Raw genomic sequence first — 18,628 nt, 5'->3', positions numbered from 1 at the left:
TAGCTCTGTATAGTTGAGGTAGACAGGCATTTTTTTAAAGACAGCTTTCCACATCATGTACAGAAATACAAAGTTGTCCAGAGAAAAGTCAAAGACTGTGAAGCATTCAGCTTCTCTTTCTGCATAAGGTTGTTTTTCTACTATGTGGATTCTCACTGCTTTAGTCTCTGTTGTCTCAGTGTTATTTTTGTTATTTATCCCCGATCATGTTCTAATTATAACTTATATCCCTGCTTCCCCAATCTCAAGTACAAAATGAGGTCACATTCCTTTTAATATTCAAAATAAATTATGAGTCTATCCCAGCACCTCAACTGTCATAAGATGTTTAATCCTCCTCAACACACTCCCTTAAGGTAACTCCAAAGCCCCTCCAGTGCCTAATATATTAGCTTTCTATTGCTGCGTAACAAATTACCACTAATTTAGCGGTTTAAAATAAATTTAACAATTTTGAGTCATTTATTATGTCAGAGTCTTTAGGTCAGAAGTCCAGCATGGTGTGACTGGATTCTCAGTTCAGGGTCTCACAGGCTGGGATTCAGTTGTTGGCAGAGTTCTTTATGGACGCTCTGGGGAAGAATCTGCTCCCAAGTCCATTTAGATTGCTGGCAGAATTCAGTTCCTTCCAGTTACAGGACTGAAGTCCCTATGGCCCTTCCATCTTAAAGCCAGCAACAGTGCATCAAATCCTTCCCATGCTTTGAATTTCTCTGACTTCTTCTGCCTTTGTTTTCTGTTTTTAAGAGCTCTTGTTATTACCTTGTGCCCGTCTGGATAATCCAGGATTTTCTCCCTATTTGAACGTCAAACAATTAGTAAACTTGGTTACGTCAGCAAAGTCCTTTCTGCCAAGCAACATAACAAATTGCAGATGCAACAGCAGAGGGTAGAGATCACAGAAGGTATTTTGAATTCTGCCTACCAAGTCTACCTGTTCCCCAGAGGGTAAGTCTTGGTTACTATCCTTTGAAGAACACAAACTCACAAAACTCTCTCTGATTGCCAAAGGGGCCCCTTTCAACAAGTTTTCCCTATTGAAACCCAGCCACCTAACAGCTTAAGTGCCTTCCCTTTCTAGACAGTTGTAATTTAAACACAGAAACTCCAATCTTCTCAAAATCATCTTAGTTGTACTGCCAAATGATCCTATTTCCTAGACAAGCATACCATCAAAACTTGATAATACATCCACCTAGGAAAACTCCTGTCCACTTAAGTAAGGCCTGGGGTTCCACTCCTAACCGAGTGATGTCTCTCCAAGTACAGCAGCAGAGAAGGAAGTCTCTCATCTCCAGTGTTACACTCCTCCATCATAGCTCCACACTGCCTAAACCTCTTTTCATAATACTCATTTATAATATGACTCTAAATTACACATCTCTTTTAGTTTACACAAATTCAGAGCCTCTTTACCCCAAGGCACAATTACAGTGCCTGAGCCTGGAGGAGTGGCCAGTTTCCCTCATAACATATCTACACCCCAGTTTTTTCTTACTGACTTCTCTGCCTGATCCCCAGGACCCAATACTCACCATGAGTTTCTCTATCCTGGCATTTCTTTTAACAAAAATCCTTACCTTGTCACATAATCATAACTGGGAAATTAAAATTCTACAGATATGAGGGAAAAGTATGGATATGACTATGTAGAATTTGCTACTACTCATAGAAAGATCAATAAGCCTAAAGAGCATCTCAATACTCATCATGTAAAAATGAGTTATGAGATTGCTGATGCAATAGCTCAAAATATTTTCATATTCACAAAATTTGGGTTGCCAAGACTTTCCAGGATAGAAAGAATCTGTTAAGACAAAGAAGTTTTTTTTAAAAAAAAAACAGAATTTTAATCTTATAACTTCAATAGAAGCAGCAAAGTTTGCTTATCTATACAATCTCCTTAGCCTAAGATAAATACAGTCTGGCCGCCAAGAGGACAGTTACCAATAACAGCCATCAAATTTTGATTTTCGTTTTTTCATTCTTTTTTTTCCTTAACAAGGGCAATCTCCTCACTATTGTATCATACCTTCTATTCTCTTTGGTTCTTAGGGTGCTGTCCTATCCTAACACTCCTCCTATATTTGTATGCAATTCTCTATCTCCTTCTCAGGCTCTTCTCCGATGCATATCTAATGTAAACTGTGACATCAAAAATGTAAAATAGTGAGGACAAGTTTTTGAATATATTCAAATATTCAAATAATTCAAAAAGTATATTTGAATTAATATAAAGCTTTTGAATGCATTCAGGGTTAAGTTGTTATCAACTTAAAATAGACTCTTATAAATATAAATTATTTTATTCAATCTTCATGGTAACCAGAAAACAAAAACCTATAATAAATACACAAAATATAAAGTAAAAGGAGTTTAAGCATAACACTACAGAAAATCATCAAATCACAAAGGAAGAAAGCAAGAGAAGAAGCAAGGAACAAAAGAATTGCGTACAGCCAGAAAACAAATAGCAATAAGTCCGTACCTATCAATAATTACTTTAAAGGTAAATGGGCTAAATTCTCCAATCAAAAGACATAGAGTGGCTGAATGGATAAGAAGAAACAAGACCCAACTAGATGCTGCCTACAAGAGACTCACTTCAGCTTTAAAGACACACACAGACTGAAAGCAAAGGGATGGAAAACATATTTGGTGCAAATGGAAATCAAACGAAAGCAGAGAAAGCAATATTTACCCCAGACGAAATAGAATTTAAGCCAAAGATTGTAACAAGAAGGAAGGAAGGTCATTACATAATGATAAAAGGGTCAATCCAATAAGAGGATATAACATTTGTAAACATTTACGATATATGTAAGATCATAGGGTCTATTCACAGTCCATTATTCTCATTCCCACCAAATCAGTAGATCAAAAGACTGGGCATGTTTAAGAAAAACTTCTCTTCACAGAAACTGGGGTCATGTAGAAAAGGTGTTTTCTTCTAACATTCCTAAGTACTACTACCACTATCCATCCAATCTCTCAAGCTAAGAACCTAATAGTCATCTGTAACACTTCTCACTAATGACTTCTGTAGTTACCATCTGCTATATTCCCCCTTACTGCATCTCTTTTTCTCCAACTCCATTACCTGTAATCCTTTTTCAATTCTGGGCCAGATTGATGACAGATTTTAGACGGGTCCCCTGTCTTCTAGTACTCTTCCCTGCCAGCCCCTTAAATCCCTTCTCCTCACACTGCCAGAATAATCTATCCAAACTGCATATCTGGCCATGTCATTTTCCTATTTACAACCTTAGATGTTTCCATTGCCTAGAGGATAAAGATAATGTTGTTTAGCTTAGTAAATAAGACCTTCTGTTACCTATTCTCTCCAGTCTCATTTCTCACCCACCTGCTTGCACTTTCTATTCTATTGATATTGCATTGCTGGCCGCTCTGCCCCCAGCATTCTCCATTCCCATACTCAACAGCGTTCATTTCCCATGCTGTTTCATCTAGTTGGAAGCCCATTTTTCTCTCCCTGATTCCATCCCTCTGCCTGGCTGAGTCCTATTACTCATTTAAGATTCAGGTCTAGTGTTACTTCCTCCAGGAAGCTATCCTTAAATTCTCCTTCTCGTCCCTCATTCTGGATAAGGTTTCCCTCCTCTGTCTTCCCATCAAATTCCAGACATATTTGTATTGTTTGGATTATTTTTTTTCTCCTCTTAGACAGTGAACTCATGAGGCAAGGATTGTATCTTATTCCTTGTTCTATCCCAAACACATAAAATTGTGCTTAATGTATGGTATATCCTCTCCACTAATGTTAAGTTAAAAAAAAAATGAACGAGTGAATGAATGAATGTGACTTCACAGACACTTCTCTCAGCTCCTTGCCTTGCTCTCTGTAATGTGGCCTCTAGACAACGTTTTCCTCTTGACCTGCATGAAAAAATTGACCAAAAGAACTACCTTGAAGCCAGAAACCCTCCAAAAGCCTTATTTTCTTAAATATTTACCTTATTGGATCTCTCAAATGGCCTGGTTGGGTGAGAGGAGGGACAGGAAATGGCGCCTGATATGGGGAGCACCCCCTTAATCTAGACTGTTGGCAAAATTGCCATGAAGGATGCCATGTGTTTGGAGATATCCTGGACCAGATCACCAGTTCTGTTCATCTCGGAGTACATTATGTCTCCCTTGGGTGATAAACCTAGTACTCACACCAGCAATTGTTCCTATAACATCTACTCATTATGAGATCCATAACTTGCTGAAAGGGGTCTCTGGAACACAAAGAGACTGCACAGAAAGGCTTTATTTTGATCATCACCCTGGTCTGGTCAGAAACTCTATGTTGAATTTTAACACACACACCCCCACATACACCCAGTCTTGTGAACTCAAGCAAAGCTCAGAAGTTTCTAATCCTGCTCTAATGCACCTGGTGAATTAAGCCCAATTTTGAGGAGGAATCACTCTCTACACTCCCTGAGGTAAAACAGCTCCTTGTTTATAGCTGCTTTATTACTGAAAAGGGACAGTTTGGCTTAAAAAGTCCCCTATTTCGAGTTTATTCCTCACCTTCCTCTCCCTATTGTTTGCTCTCAGGGGAGATTTTATTGCTTCTAGGAGATACAAAGTGTGATATAGGACTTTTGCCTAGCCTGAGAAACTTAACATATGGTAATAGTTAGCAAAGACAAGCAATGAAATAATCATCTTAAAATCATAGATTGAATGCTGATTTTGCTACATAATATCTAGAACATTCTAAAGCTTCAATTTTCTCTTCCGTAAACTAATAATAACAATAGTAAATACATGCAGACCCTGCCTATCTCACATGATTGTTTTGGACATTAAGCAAGAGTATAAAATGAAAGCTTTTTGTAAATGACAAAGCACTACATCAATGCAAAATAACATTAGCAGCAGCTGTTTCAATAATATCAGAAAAAGAATGAGATTAAGGTAGGGATCTCTGACACCCACCCCCTCCCTGCGTGATCCCCTCAGGTCTCTGCTTTGGGAAAGTGCTTCCTCTGCAGTCTCTTTACCACAAATGGCCACATAGCCCACTTGCTTTGGGACTAGTTGGTGGATTCTTGCTTGACCTTAAAGTTCTCACCCTATGATTTGCAACTGAAAAGTACTCCAGGATGTTTCTAATACTGATAGAAAAATCGGAAAGAACTTTGTGTAACTCATAAATCTATCTCTATAGCCCTACCATGGGGAGATCTGGTAAACTTATCACCCACCCCTTTCCTACTGCATGGGGCTAGCAAGGAAGCCTCCCAGAGTCCTCACAGGATGGCTAGGATCCCCAGGGAGAAGGCCAGCTTACAGTTTAAGAGTAGAGAAGTAGGAATGGCATCCTTCCTCAGGATCTCTACCTATAAGAAGAGTCCTTCTGAACAAGGAGCTCCTTGGTAGTGACTTAAATCTACTCGCTGGGTTGCATTATTCTCTACCCTTGAGGACCTATAACAATTAGTCAAGTATCCTAGGTATTATATTCCATTCATCTCTCCTACAGCAGCTTCTGCAACCAGTCCATCCACTTGACACCACACTTTTCGTTGAGAGCACATGACATGGTGAACATGCCAGGCAGGTGCCCATCTGTCTTCTTACTCAAGTGAAAATTTAGGAACGATGGCCAGCTGGCAATGAACACTCCCTCTATCTATCTGCCTTAAAGTGATCCCAAGCCAGCCTTACCAGCTCTCCTTGCTTCCTTAACTCTGAGCCTACTCCAGCTCCAAAGGCAGGGCACAACCAACATTTCTGCACTTTGGGAGGAGACAGTTAAGAATCGTATTTCACGTTTAGTTCTCAACTCACAGCAATTTACCCTCTCCTTCATCTTTCATTGTACTACTGAAAATCTCTCATAGTGATTAGCACTGATATATGCACATTTTTCAGTTCTTATCTTTTCTAAGTTTTACTATCTCTTCTACCTGGAATGCTTGACCCTGCTGCTTTCCGTGAGGAAAATCTCATTAGAAATCTATTTCACCAAGATGTATATTCTTTCTTGACCCCTGCTGTCCAAAAACACCTCACATAAATTTCTATTGTATCATTTTTCACACTGTATTATAATCCTTTGTTTGCATTTTTGACATCCCATAGACTATGAGTTCCTTGAAGGTAAGAACCATTCCTTTTCATTGTTAAATACTCAGGACCATTCCTGGCACAGAATAGATGTTCAAAATTTTGTTGAATTGAATTGAATGACACTTCTGACAATCTGTCACTAGGGCTTTTAATGTTCTCAATTATTTTAATAGTTACAGTGTGTTATTCAACAGTTATCCGTGTTTTCCAGCTGGCACATGCATTTATTAAATAGCTGATTGAAATTAGAGATACAATACATAGCCATGAATAGGAGCCAAGTGAACTAACTTGTGGAAACACTAAACTTTAGATTTCATATTCTTACCAACCAAAATAACTGTTCAAACCTGTGTTTTTACATGGAATATGATATTTCAGAAAATTATTATAGAATGTTTTACTGCTTTGATATTATTTAAAAAATAGAAAAAGAACAGAAATATTTATTATTCTAGATTAAATTTCATGTCTCTATACCACAATTGCAATTCCATATAATATAATTTTCCACAGCAATAAAATGAAATAAAAAGGATCAACCATAAGAAAACATGTTTTAGCATTGTTTAAACATCTTTATCATATTTCTGGCAAATCTGTGGCAAAACTTTGGAAACCTTTTACTCAAACATTGGATAAATCAACTCTAAAACAGCAGTGTTTAAATGGTTTGTAGGTGTAGAGACCACACATCTCAGTTTGCCCGGCATCATCTGGGCTTACTCTTGTTGTCTTGGCACAATTATCTTCTTTCTCAAAAGGATTCTAGTTTGGACCATAAAATTATAAGGCGATCCTACTGACTGGCTGTCAACACAGAGATAAAAAAAAGAGACAATAATGTTTAACACTTAAACATCCCCATGATTGATATGAAATCTCTTGAATTTTCATTTTCAATAAAATCTTTTGATTTCACAAAAGCTAGTTTTATAGATGTTTGAGTTTATTTCTGTTGTTACAAAATTCCTTTAAATATGAATATCTCTCTGTCCTAAAAATTATATCGTATAAATATTTGTTCTTCCTTTTTCTCTCAAATGAAATGCATTTTAACTTTATAACCATATGCAAGTCTTAGGCACTATCAAAGCTTGCTGGTCTAGATGTATAAAACCAAAAAGATTTCATTATTAATGGAGATTGAAACAAAAACTCCTTCCTAATCATTAAAAACTATTGGTTATATTCATGGAGACAATCTCTTAGTCAATAATAGCTTCAGTTTCATTGATGTGTTCTCTGTGATGTCAGATTTCATGTGAGCATGGTAATGATTTCGTTTTTTCTCTATGCTTTACATATTGGAGACTGGAGTTTGTTACAATCATTATTTTTATTCTATATTCACCCCTAAGACCTTAGCTTGCCTTTAAATGTATTTTTATGTACAATTTTTTAAAATCTTTAATAACTTCCATTTTGTGCTGTCATAATTTTCATAAGTATGTTTTTTCCATTCCATATGTAGGAAGATATTGAGCAAAACTAGAACAAGGTATTCTGGAGACAATGGCTTTGAAATTTACTCCCCCTTGTGGTCCAAAGCTCTGTTGCCCTGTGATGTCATCAAAGTATTTTTTCTGGTATCAGGAGTTATCATGTAAACTAGATGACAAACAGGTAGTTGTTTCCAAAAATATACATGAGGTCTCCTTACCACTTAATAAACAGACTTTACACATATTTATTTAATTTTATTATTCCGATTTATTTATATAAGTTGTGCATAAGTACACTATTATACAGTAAAATGCCCAATTCCTAGGATGTTTATTATAGGAAGCAAATGGAAATTGTTCTTTTATTCTAAAAACCCTAAATCATTTCACATAAATTATCTCTTATTGTTGTTCTGTCTATTGTAGTTACAGTACATTTGAACTTTTCTACCAGTATTTTCAAGATGTGAACACCAAGACATAAAATAACGTGTAAGAACTCACTGAATCAAAGGAGGCTTTTATAATCATTGAATATTAGCATTGTAAAGAACCACTGTAATATATAGTTCAACCTCTGAACTTTAGATAAGAGAAAATTGAAACCACTAAATCAGGTTTCCTACGTCCCAGATCAATGTTCTAAATCAATTCTCTTAATTTCTTTTTTAAATATTTTTTCTTGCTACATCTTTATTTTAATTCTGTAATAATTGAAAGTAATATAATCAATTATATCATAAGTAATAATGGTAAAGGTGGACACATATCATTCGTTTAATCAATAAACATTTGTTGAGTGCCACTTATTGATATGGAGTGTACAGCAAGGATAAATAGGTTTGGAGGGTGGGAAAGAAAAATTTAACTTTTGATATGTTGAGATTGAGAAGTCTATGATTTATCCCATTAAGTACATTTGAGCAGGTGATGTGGATCAGCAGCTCAGACAAGAGAACTAAGATGGAGGAGGGGTGCGGTAAGTTGGCGTAGAGAAGATGGGGTTAATTATAATGTATTAGGAGAAAAAGAATCTGAGTTTGAGGAATTTTTTCAATCTTCTCTTTTCTCTTCTTTCTACTTCTTTCCATCTTTTGTTCTTTCTTCCTTTCTTTCTGCTTTTCATTTAGTTGGGATCATTTACATATGTTTGTTAGTTCCTGGGAAAAAATTTATGGTGAGGTGAGTTTGATTATATTAGAGAAATTTGGGATAATTTTTTGAAGTAACTAAAGAGACAATAAGGGGTGGAATTCAGAACACATCTGGAGATGATTTTTGTCTTGGAAGTGAAGAGGGACACCTATTCTTCTGAGTTGAATGGAAGGAGGTAGGGAACGTTGTCAATATAAATAAATTTGCTAACAATGGGACAGGATGTTGATCATTTTCCCATTTAATGTCCTTTATTCTCTTAATAAAGTAAGAAGTGAGGTCATCTTCTGAGAATAAGGAGGAAAATAGAGGAATAGGAGACATGAACACTATAATGAGTGATAGAGAAAGATAACTAGAGACATGTAAAAAATTACTCTGCAGTGTCTGGAATGCAACTGGGGTTATAGATTTGGATTTAGAATTACATCAATGGTACAGTATGTTATTTTCAGCAAGAGTTGTCAGAAGGCCGTATGCAGGAACAGAGAAGACAAACATTTGAATCGATCTAGAGCCAGTGTTTTTCAATATAACCAAGGTCAATTGAGGAATAAAGTTGTGATTACTGGCAAGTTTCTTGTGAATCATGGATAAGTAAAGAAATTAGTTGTTGTAAATTAAGATAAAAAGAGTGAGCTAAGGAACCCCAAGGCCTCAATAAGATCAAAACAGTAATGTAAATGAACTAACAAGGAATACTAATAGACAATAAAAATTCAAATTGAGTTATGAGTTACAACAACATCTAGAGTGTGGATCTGGATATAGGTGGCTTAAAATGAGGTTAAATTAAGGTTAAAATATACATTAACCCATTCTGCATTGACAATTACTTGGCCACTTGAAAGTAATCAAGGAGTAGCAGATAAAAAGAGCATTTCAATTAGTGACATCAGCAAGATTACAGAGGAGGAAGCTCTGGAACCTCCCTCCTCCTACAAACACACAGATTTGGCAACAATTCCCAGAGAAATTCCCTTTGTGAGACATCTAGAAACTAATTGAAAGGCTCCTGCAGCCAAGGAAAACTAGCCTCACTAAAGCCAGTAAAGAGGTTTAGGACACCCTTTTGCTAGAATTCCTTACTTCTGGCACAGAACCTTATGATCAACAAGAAACCCCCTAGCTCTCCACTTCTCCCAGGGGAGGAAGAGGTTGGTTTGAGCATCCAGACCCTTAAGTTTTCTGAGAGTGCTCCCCAGACCACTGGCCTCTGTCTTGTCAGTTCTGGAACTCTGATGGGTCAAGCAAGGTCTACCCACCTATGGGAGAATGGAGACAGCAACTTGGGCTGGTAGACACCATAGAGCCTATGCCCTGCTCATCACAGAGCAAGCAGACAAAACCCACAGCTGCCTTCTTTTAACTGGGAAGGGACAAAGTTGGAAGAGGCCCACAGCATCTCTAGCCAGGCTGACTGATGGAGGTCTTCTCCTGTATGAGGCCAGTCCGTGAAGACTAGAAGAGGTCTAATTTGCAGGCATCCACACAGAGAGTCAAGAAAAATCAAGAATCAGGCAAAAGATGTTTCAAAAAAATAAGCAAGGTAAATCCCCAAAAATTGACCCTAAAGAAATGGAGTAACATGATTTACCTGAAAGAGAATTCAAAATATCATAAAGATGCTCACTGAAGTCAAGAGAACAATGCATGAGCAAAGTGAGAAATCCAACAAAGAGAAAATGTTAAAAAGTATAAAACAGAAATTATGGAGCTAAAGAACGCAATAACTGAACTAAAACAATTCACTAGAAGTTTTCAACATCAGACTAGATAAAGCAGAAGAAAGGATCAGTGAACTCAAAGGCAGGTCATTGGAAATAGTTAAGTCAGAGGAGCAAAAAGAAAACAGAATGAAAAAGAGTGAAGAACACTTAAGAGACTTATAAGACACCATCAAGGGACCAATATACACATTATGTGTGAATGAGAAGAGAAAGATAAAGGAACAGAAAACTTATTCAAAGAAATAATGGCTGAAAACGTCCCAAATCTGGGTAAGGAAATGGATATCCAGAACCAGGAAGCTCAAAGGATACTAATTAAATTCAAAGAAATCCACATTGAGGCACATTATAATCAAATTGTCAAAAGTCAAAGACAAAGAAAGAATTTTGAAAGAAGCAAGAGAAAAGCAACTTGTCACATCCAAGGGAATCCCTTCCTCATAAGACAACTAGCAGATTTTCAGCAAAAACCTTGCAGGCCAGAAGGGAGTGGGATGATATATTCACAGTGCTGAAAGAAAAGAGCTACCAGTCAAGGATACTATACCCAGAAAAACTGCCCTTCAAAAATGAAACAGAAATAAAGACTTTCCCAGACAGAGAAAAGCTGAAAGAGCCCATCACTGCTAGACCTGCCTTATAAGAAATGCTCAGGAGAGTTCTTCAAGTTCAAATGAAAGAGAGCTAAAGAGAAGTAATATAGCATAAGAAAGTATGGAACTCATTGATAAAGGTAAATATATAAACAAATACAGACTACTATGATACTGTATTGGTAGTGAATAAACCATTTTTAATTCTACTATAAAAGTTAAAAAACAAAAGTATTACATAACTATAACAAAAACATTAAAAGATACACAGTATGAATAGATGTAATCATGACAACAATATAGGATGTATGGGGGGAGAAGTTAAAGTGTAAAGTTTGTGTATGTGATTGAACTTAAGTTATTATTAGCTTAAAATTGACTGTTAAAATATAAGATATTTTATGTGAATCCCAAAGTAACCACAAAAAAATATAGAAGATACACAAATGAAAAAGATAAAGTATTCAACCCATATCAATAAAAAATCAACAACACTCAAAAGAAGTCAGCAAGAGAGAAAAAAACAGACAAAAGAACTCTAAGGCTAACATAAACAATAAAATGGCAAGAGTAAAATGCTCCCTATCAATAATTACCTTAAGTGTAAATGGATTAAACTCCTCAATCAAAAGACAAAGACTGGCTGAATGGATTTAAAACACTGCTCAAATATATGTGGTCTAAAAGAAACTATTCACAAAAGACGAGGTGTGGAAACTACCTAAATGTCCATTGACAGATGAATGGATAAAATTTGATAGATAAACTAGAATATTTATTCAGCCTTAACAAAGACGGAAATTTTGCAATATGTGACAACATGGATGAACCTTGAAGACATTATGCAAAGTGAAACAAGCCAGTCACAGAAAGACAAATACTATATGATTTCACCTATATGAGGTGTCTAAAATAGCCAAATTCATAGAATCAAAGAATGGAATGGTGGTTGCCTGGGGACACTTGAAAGGGGCATTGGGGAGTTTATAATCAATGCTCATAAAGTTTCAGTTCAGCAAGATAAATAAGCTATAGAGATCTGTTGTACAACATTGTATCTATAGTCAACACTAATGTATTATACACTTAAAAAACTGTTAAGAGGGTAAATCTCCTCTTACGTATTCTTACCACAATAGAAAAAAACATTTTTTTAAGGAACACTTGTTTTAGATTCTGTAGTTTGGATTTGAGACTGTATTCTAGTACTTCTTAGATACACAAACTTAAAAAAATTATCTTCTCTCAGCTTCAGTCCCCTCATCTATCTAATATAAGTGGTAATTAATATGCAGGGCTCTTACTAAAATCAGATTAGTTTACATAGACAAAGGAATAGCATAGTGCTGTTGCATGTTAGATACATCTCATATGTAATTTTCTATGACAAAACCTTTTACAGCTCCTGCCTTTTTTTTTGTTATTAGTGCTGTGGAATTGATTCTGACTCCTACTGACCCTGTGTACAGCAGAGGGAACATGCCTGGTCTTTTTGAGCCATCTTCTCACCTTCCTGCACTATATCAGACAATGCTCAGCTACTATTCATAGGATTTTCATAGCCAATTTTTTTGGAAGTGGGTGGCCAGGTCCTTCTTCTCAGTCTGTCTTAGTCTGGAAGCTCCACTGAAATATGTCCACTATGGGTGACCCTGTTGGTATTTGAAAAAACACTGGCATACCTTTCAGCATCACAGGAATATGCAGCCACTACAACGTGACAACCGACAGGCAGGTGGTGTGAATCCCTGACCGGGAAGCAAACCCAGGCCACAGTAGTAAGAGCACTGAATTTTAACCGCTAGACCACCAGGGCTGGCTCCTACCCCTTTAGAGTCATGCTTTCTCTACTTTTCCCTCTTCACACCCTGGAAACATACTCAAGCATATTCCATCTTAAGAAAAACACAAAACCTGTCTTTAATTTTTTTATCCTTCTCTAGTGCTGTCCTGGTTTTCTTGTTTCCTTCACAACTAAATTCTTAAAGGAATTATTTTTATTCAGTAATCTTTTCTCATGTTCTCTTAGATTCTCACAATCTGAATTTTGCTCCCACCATTTCATTGGAACTGCTCTCCCTTTAACATCCTTGCCAGTGCAAATTTTGATGAATTCTTTTCATATCTGACATAATTTATGAAGTATTTGGTACTGTTGTGTTTCTTAAAGTGCTCTTTCTTGATATATTCTCCTCTCTTCAGTTTTTGCAACAAAAGAACTCTCCTGGTTCCTACTGATGCTTCAGATCACTGTTTTTTACTCTCCTTTGCTGACTCCTCTTTTGTCCGTGTAAAATTGATGTTCCCAGATTTCATCTTGTCTCTGTGTTCTCCTTTGTTCATCTAAGCCACCTCTTTGAATTTAAGTACCGCTGAATACTTCCAGATCTATTACTTGATCTTAGAAACTTTCTGAAGTCCAGAAATTCATCCATTATTTATTTATTCAATGAATATGCATTCAGTGTCTACCATGTGTCAGGCATGGGCCAAGAGGAAGTATTGGAAATAGGGCAGTAACCAACACAAACCAAGATCTTGCTTTCATTTTCTTGGATGTTTCACAGGGCTTTCAAGTTCAACATGTCCAAAACTGAACTCCGCCTCCCCCCCCACCTCCTGCAATCTCTTCCTTCTCTTGGATTTTATATCCTAGTAAGTAATTCCATACACTTAAGAATGCAAACAAGAAATCTGAGAGTAATCCTAGACTCTTATTTTGTTGATATCTTTCTCAGAACCATTAAGTCCACTTTTTAGTATCTTCTCAAATCCAGTCCCCCATTTTCATCCACAAGTACACTTCAGGATCACCTGAGCTCTGCATGCATAAAATGAGATCATTTTATACCTACTCATGGGATTGGTGATAAGATTAAATGAGATAATAGATTCATTAGGCTCAGAACAGTACCCAGCACATGGTACTTATTAAATAAATGTTAGTTATCTTTATTAAATAATTATTAGCTATTAGAATTGGCATGTGAAATGAAACCTGTTTGCCATCCCTGCCTAAGAGAAAAAAAGTATTAACAAACAATCCTAATTGCTTCATCAAAAGTACCATGTGCTATACAAATTAACTTTCTTATGTAAAGACTAGATATGTAAAATCCGCCTGCACTTCAATAAGGCTTTTAATTTGAGGCCTGAGCAACAAGATAGGAATGTGTGATATAAATCATGCCACTCTAAGCATACCTATGACTCAGGCATTTTACTGGAATTATCTATATATCTCATAGATAATTATTTAGAGAGAATTCTGTGTAAGGTTTAGAATCACACCCATGTCCCATATTCCAATTTAGCAATCTCCTAACTGAACAGCCAGTAAGAGGGAGGTCAAATTATCTTCTTTATTATAGATTTAACTGAATTGGAGAACCAAGCTTGGTGCGTAGTCAGACTAGCTCCTAATACCTTCACCACTGAATTGAATTTATCACCAGGACTATAGGCTGCTACCCTACCATCACCCTGTTAGGGGCTGAGCCTGCTGTGATATACTTCACTTATGAAAGCTAGCTAAAGTAGGATCTACAAAGCCATGAATGCTCAGCTCCTTTCCTCACTTCACCAATCAGATAATCATTCCTGCTCTCTTGGGGAGGACCGACTAAATAGACAAAGATGGTTGGAAAACCACTTTTCCTTACCCAGTGCCTCAGAAAGAACAGACACTCCTGTGTCTTGACCATGAAACAGTAGTAGGGGACAAAATAGAATAGTTCTCACTAATATGCCCCCCAATAATACAAATATATGATCTACGTAATCGGTCCTTTCTGGGTACTGAAAAATTTGAGGTGATATTTTCATTTCATTTTCAGGTGATATAGCATGAAAGTTGATACCTCAGAAAACAATGTAATTCAGAGTGAGTTTAATCAAGGAAGTCTGCTCTTTCAAAATGAAGAAGGAGAGTAATGAGGGCAAAACAACCCAGAAATAGGATAACATTAGACAGAAATGTGTTCATATTTGAACATATTAACATAATATTAGAAATGTGTTAACAGGAATAATATGTGTAAGATAAGTATATGTCACACACTGCATAACGAAGTTTCAGTCAATGGGGGACCACATTTACGACAGTGGTCCCATCAGATTAGTACCATATAGCCTAGGTGTATGTAGGCTATACCATCTACGTTTGTGTAAGTACACTCTATGATGTTTACACAATGACGAATTAATCTAAGGATGCATTTCTCAGAACTTATCTCCGTCCTTAAGTGATACATGACTGTACTGAGGATTCTTCCAACTTATAAGACAGTGTTGTATTCATTTTTCACAAATGGGTATAAAAGAAGACACAGAAAAAATAGGAGTTTTTATAGAAGATTAACCAAAAGAAGGATAAAATGCAGGCAATGTTAAACACTAGAAAGAGCATGCGTATGCTTAGAAACACACAGATCTGGGTTGAAATATTAGTCCTATGACACAATATTTGCAGGGCCTTACCCATGCTAGTTGACCTCCCCTAGTCTACTCAGCTTCATATGGGTGTTGCGACAGACTACATCACATCATGCCTGGCCTATGGTAACCTTTCAAACTCAAATAGTTTCCTCTCTCCCTGGGAAACTTATTACTGAAAAATAGAGCCTGAAAGAAATGAATTAATTTGTTTTGAATGAAAAGAGGTGACTTAGCCTGCCTTTCCTTCCAGTAAACAGTCTCTTAATACCCTGAATACTCTTAATATCCTGAAGAGTCTGAGCTGGAAGAAATAGCCTTAAATTGCATCAATTTTCTTCTGGACTTCCTGGGAATATAATACTAGGATAGACTCTAGGTCCTAGATGTCCAAACCAGGAAATCATGCAAAATAGTCATAAATATGTATCTAAATGATTTGAGAATAATCCAGTCTAATCTTTTCTGCGAGAATTTTAATCACGTGTGTTCTACATGATTGTATAGACTTTATCCAATCCATTTATCTTGAAACTGAACTGCCCCAAATATTTTCTGAAATATATTTGTCAATTTAATGTATTCTTCATATTAATCCCTAATAAATATTTATTTCTATAGCTTTTACAACTGGGACAATCATATTGCTGTTTGTAATTCTACTCCCAATTATCAAGTGATTGCTGATAATCCAGAAGGCTTACTTTTCAAATACAAGAGAGACAGAAAAATTCTCAATGTGGACCCAAAGGTAAGTCTGCTTTTGACATTTATATATCTCTCCAAACTTTATTGTATTTCTACCATTATTCAAAAATCTATTAAATATTTGACACACTTAAGTTTTTAAATCTAGAAATGAAAAACTATGTTGAAACTTAGAGCATGTACTATTAAAGAAAAACTCTAAAACTAAATAAATTATCAGAAATCAATAATAAAGAGTTTGGGGGAAATTTAAATAGAACTTGCAAGTGTGAACATTGTTCCACACCTGGCAGCAGAATTAGATCAGGGAGCTGGTGGGCAACACATTTGTTTGTTCTAATCCTGGGGATGTGCAGTCACTTTTTGCTCTAAATGGGGTGATGAGTCATTTAGGGAGGGGAATCTCTCACCTCACATACGTACCCAGAATTCTAATATCCCTTTTGATATGTGACTAACACTGAAAGCAGTATGGCCCTTCGTGTATTTCTAAGTGTTAACTTAGAAAATACATTTTCTTTTAATATTTTAAAGACATGTTCCATGATATTTTGAATTTGTTCAAGGACAAATATTTATATCTTACACATTTTCAAAGACAGCATTGCATCATGATTTTTTTAATCATGACTTGTCATATGTTTGGGGGTGAAGGTTAAAACTTTACTTAAAGTCATACGTGCTTGAGTTGCATAGGCTGTTTTTTTAACTTTTGAAAAATATGTTATTCACATGACAGCATCAATCTAAAATCCAAAGTCAAGAGAACTATTCCTTCATCGTGAAAGAATAGGAATTGCGTGCTATGCCTGGGATAGGGGCAAGGATAGACTAAAAGAAAAGGGGAGTCTGGTTCCAAAAACTTTTTCGAAATTCAAAATCAAAAATAAAATGATTTTTGTTTCATATCCACTTGGTACAGTTCCTTTCTCATAAAAAGTGCTCAATAACTATGTGCTCAAAGAATTAATGAATGAAATTCTGTAGCAAAAAATAAATTATTGTCTGCAGTCACATACTGAAACCCATACCAGAAACCCCAAGACAGTGACTTAAACAGAATAGAAGCTTCTTTCTCTCCCATGTGTGAGTCTAGATAGTGTCAGCCCAAAGTTGGAAGGGCAGCTCCACAGTCATCTGGGCCAGTGTAGCCCTCCTCCTCAAGGGCCGAAATAGCTCTCCAGCCAAAACAACCACATCCCAAACAGAATGCATGGAGGAAGCTCAGAGGGCTCAAAGGATATACTTTTAAGGAAGTTTCCCAAGAGCTACCACACAAACATTCACTTACGTTCCATGGCAAAAGCATAGTCACATGGCCATATCTAGCTACAGGGAAGACTGGGAAATGTAAACTTGGTGTCTTTTTTTTTTGCCCTTTTACTCGTTTCGCCCTCCTCCCTCCCCCCTTCCCCTCTGATAACCACCAATCTTTTCTCTATATCTATGTGTTTGTTTGTTGTTGTTGTTTTTCATCTTCTACATATGAGTGAAATCATATGGTATTTTGCTTTCTCCAGGAAAATGTAATCTTTATTCAGGTGGCCATGAAACTCCTGAAAACAGGAGTTCTGGGAAAGGGAGAAGAGAGTTTTGGGTAGACAACTAGCTACCTCCTTCAAAAAACACTGCTCTTGTTTTGGACTCAGGTTTCTCAGTAGTAAAATAAAGGACTGGACCTGAAAATCATTAGGGTCACATTTATTATGAATCTATGAATACCAGGGAAGTTTATCAGACAACTTCTTTCTAATGATATCTCTTTACTTATCATAACTGGGTGTCAAAATATTATCAGTTGAGGCAAAATACAGAAAACTTAATAAATAGCATTCACAGAGTCTTTTCCTTTTAGAAGGTGAAACTATATACATAAGAAAAGATATAAAATTATTAATAGCTCCATTAAGATGTGTGAAACAAATATTTGAATTAGTTTTGAATGACATCACACAAACTATTTTAGGGATCTATTTTAACTAATGGAATATACATACTTCAAGAATGTATGCCATGAATTATAGTTTTTATGGTCTTCGTGGAATCATTATTGAATGCAAACTGTTACTTGAACATGGTTCAAATAACTTTAACTAAAATACTCACTTCCAAAATAATCAATCATGAGATTTCAAAGACTTAGCCAGCAATGCATGAAATATAACATTTTCCTCTTTTTTTTCTGGAAGATTTTAATTATAATTCAAAAGATTCATGATGAGTCTGAAGGAAAGGTATTCCCAAATCCTGGAGAAAGAACATGGATTTAGTTAATTAGTGATGAGAGTAAAGAATTATTGGGTGGACCACCTGATAATATTTGAATATTTATATTTCTTTAAATTTTATTTAAGTTTTTATACTTTTGAAGATACTAGTTAATAGCTGACTTGCTGGGAAAAAAAATGTTGGTCTCAGCACCAATAAATGAAATTCCAGGCCTTACTTTACTACTAACTGGCTGCATGGCCTTGAG

At 36.1% G+C, this 18,628-nt stretch overlaps 1 protein-coding gene across 1 annotated transcript in view; it reads left to right on the top strand.

Annotated features, from left to right (window-relative positions):
• CFAP299 (cilia and flagella associated protein 299) overlaps positions 1–18,628 on the top strand; it is a 563,955-nt gene that overhangs the window by 531,846 nt on the left and 13,481 nt on the right. The window contains exon 5 of the mRNA XM_046657052.1: positions 16,066–16,195. Coding sequence (XP_046513008.1) covers positions 16,066–16,195 — 130 coding nt within the window. The remainder of the gene's footprint in view (positions 1–16,065; positions 16,196–18,628) is intronic.

The sequence above is a fragment of the Equus quagga genome, chromosome 3, assembly GCF_021613505.1.
Source record: "Equus quagga isolate Etosha38 chromosome 3, UCLA_HA_Equagga_1.0, whole genome shotgun sequence".
NCBI lineage: Eukaryota > Metazoa > Chordata > Mammalia > Perissodactyla > Equidae > Equus > Equus quagga.
The sequence above is the reverse complement of the archived record's forward strand: the minus strand, read 5'-3'. Positions and strand labels throughout refer to the sequence as shown.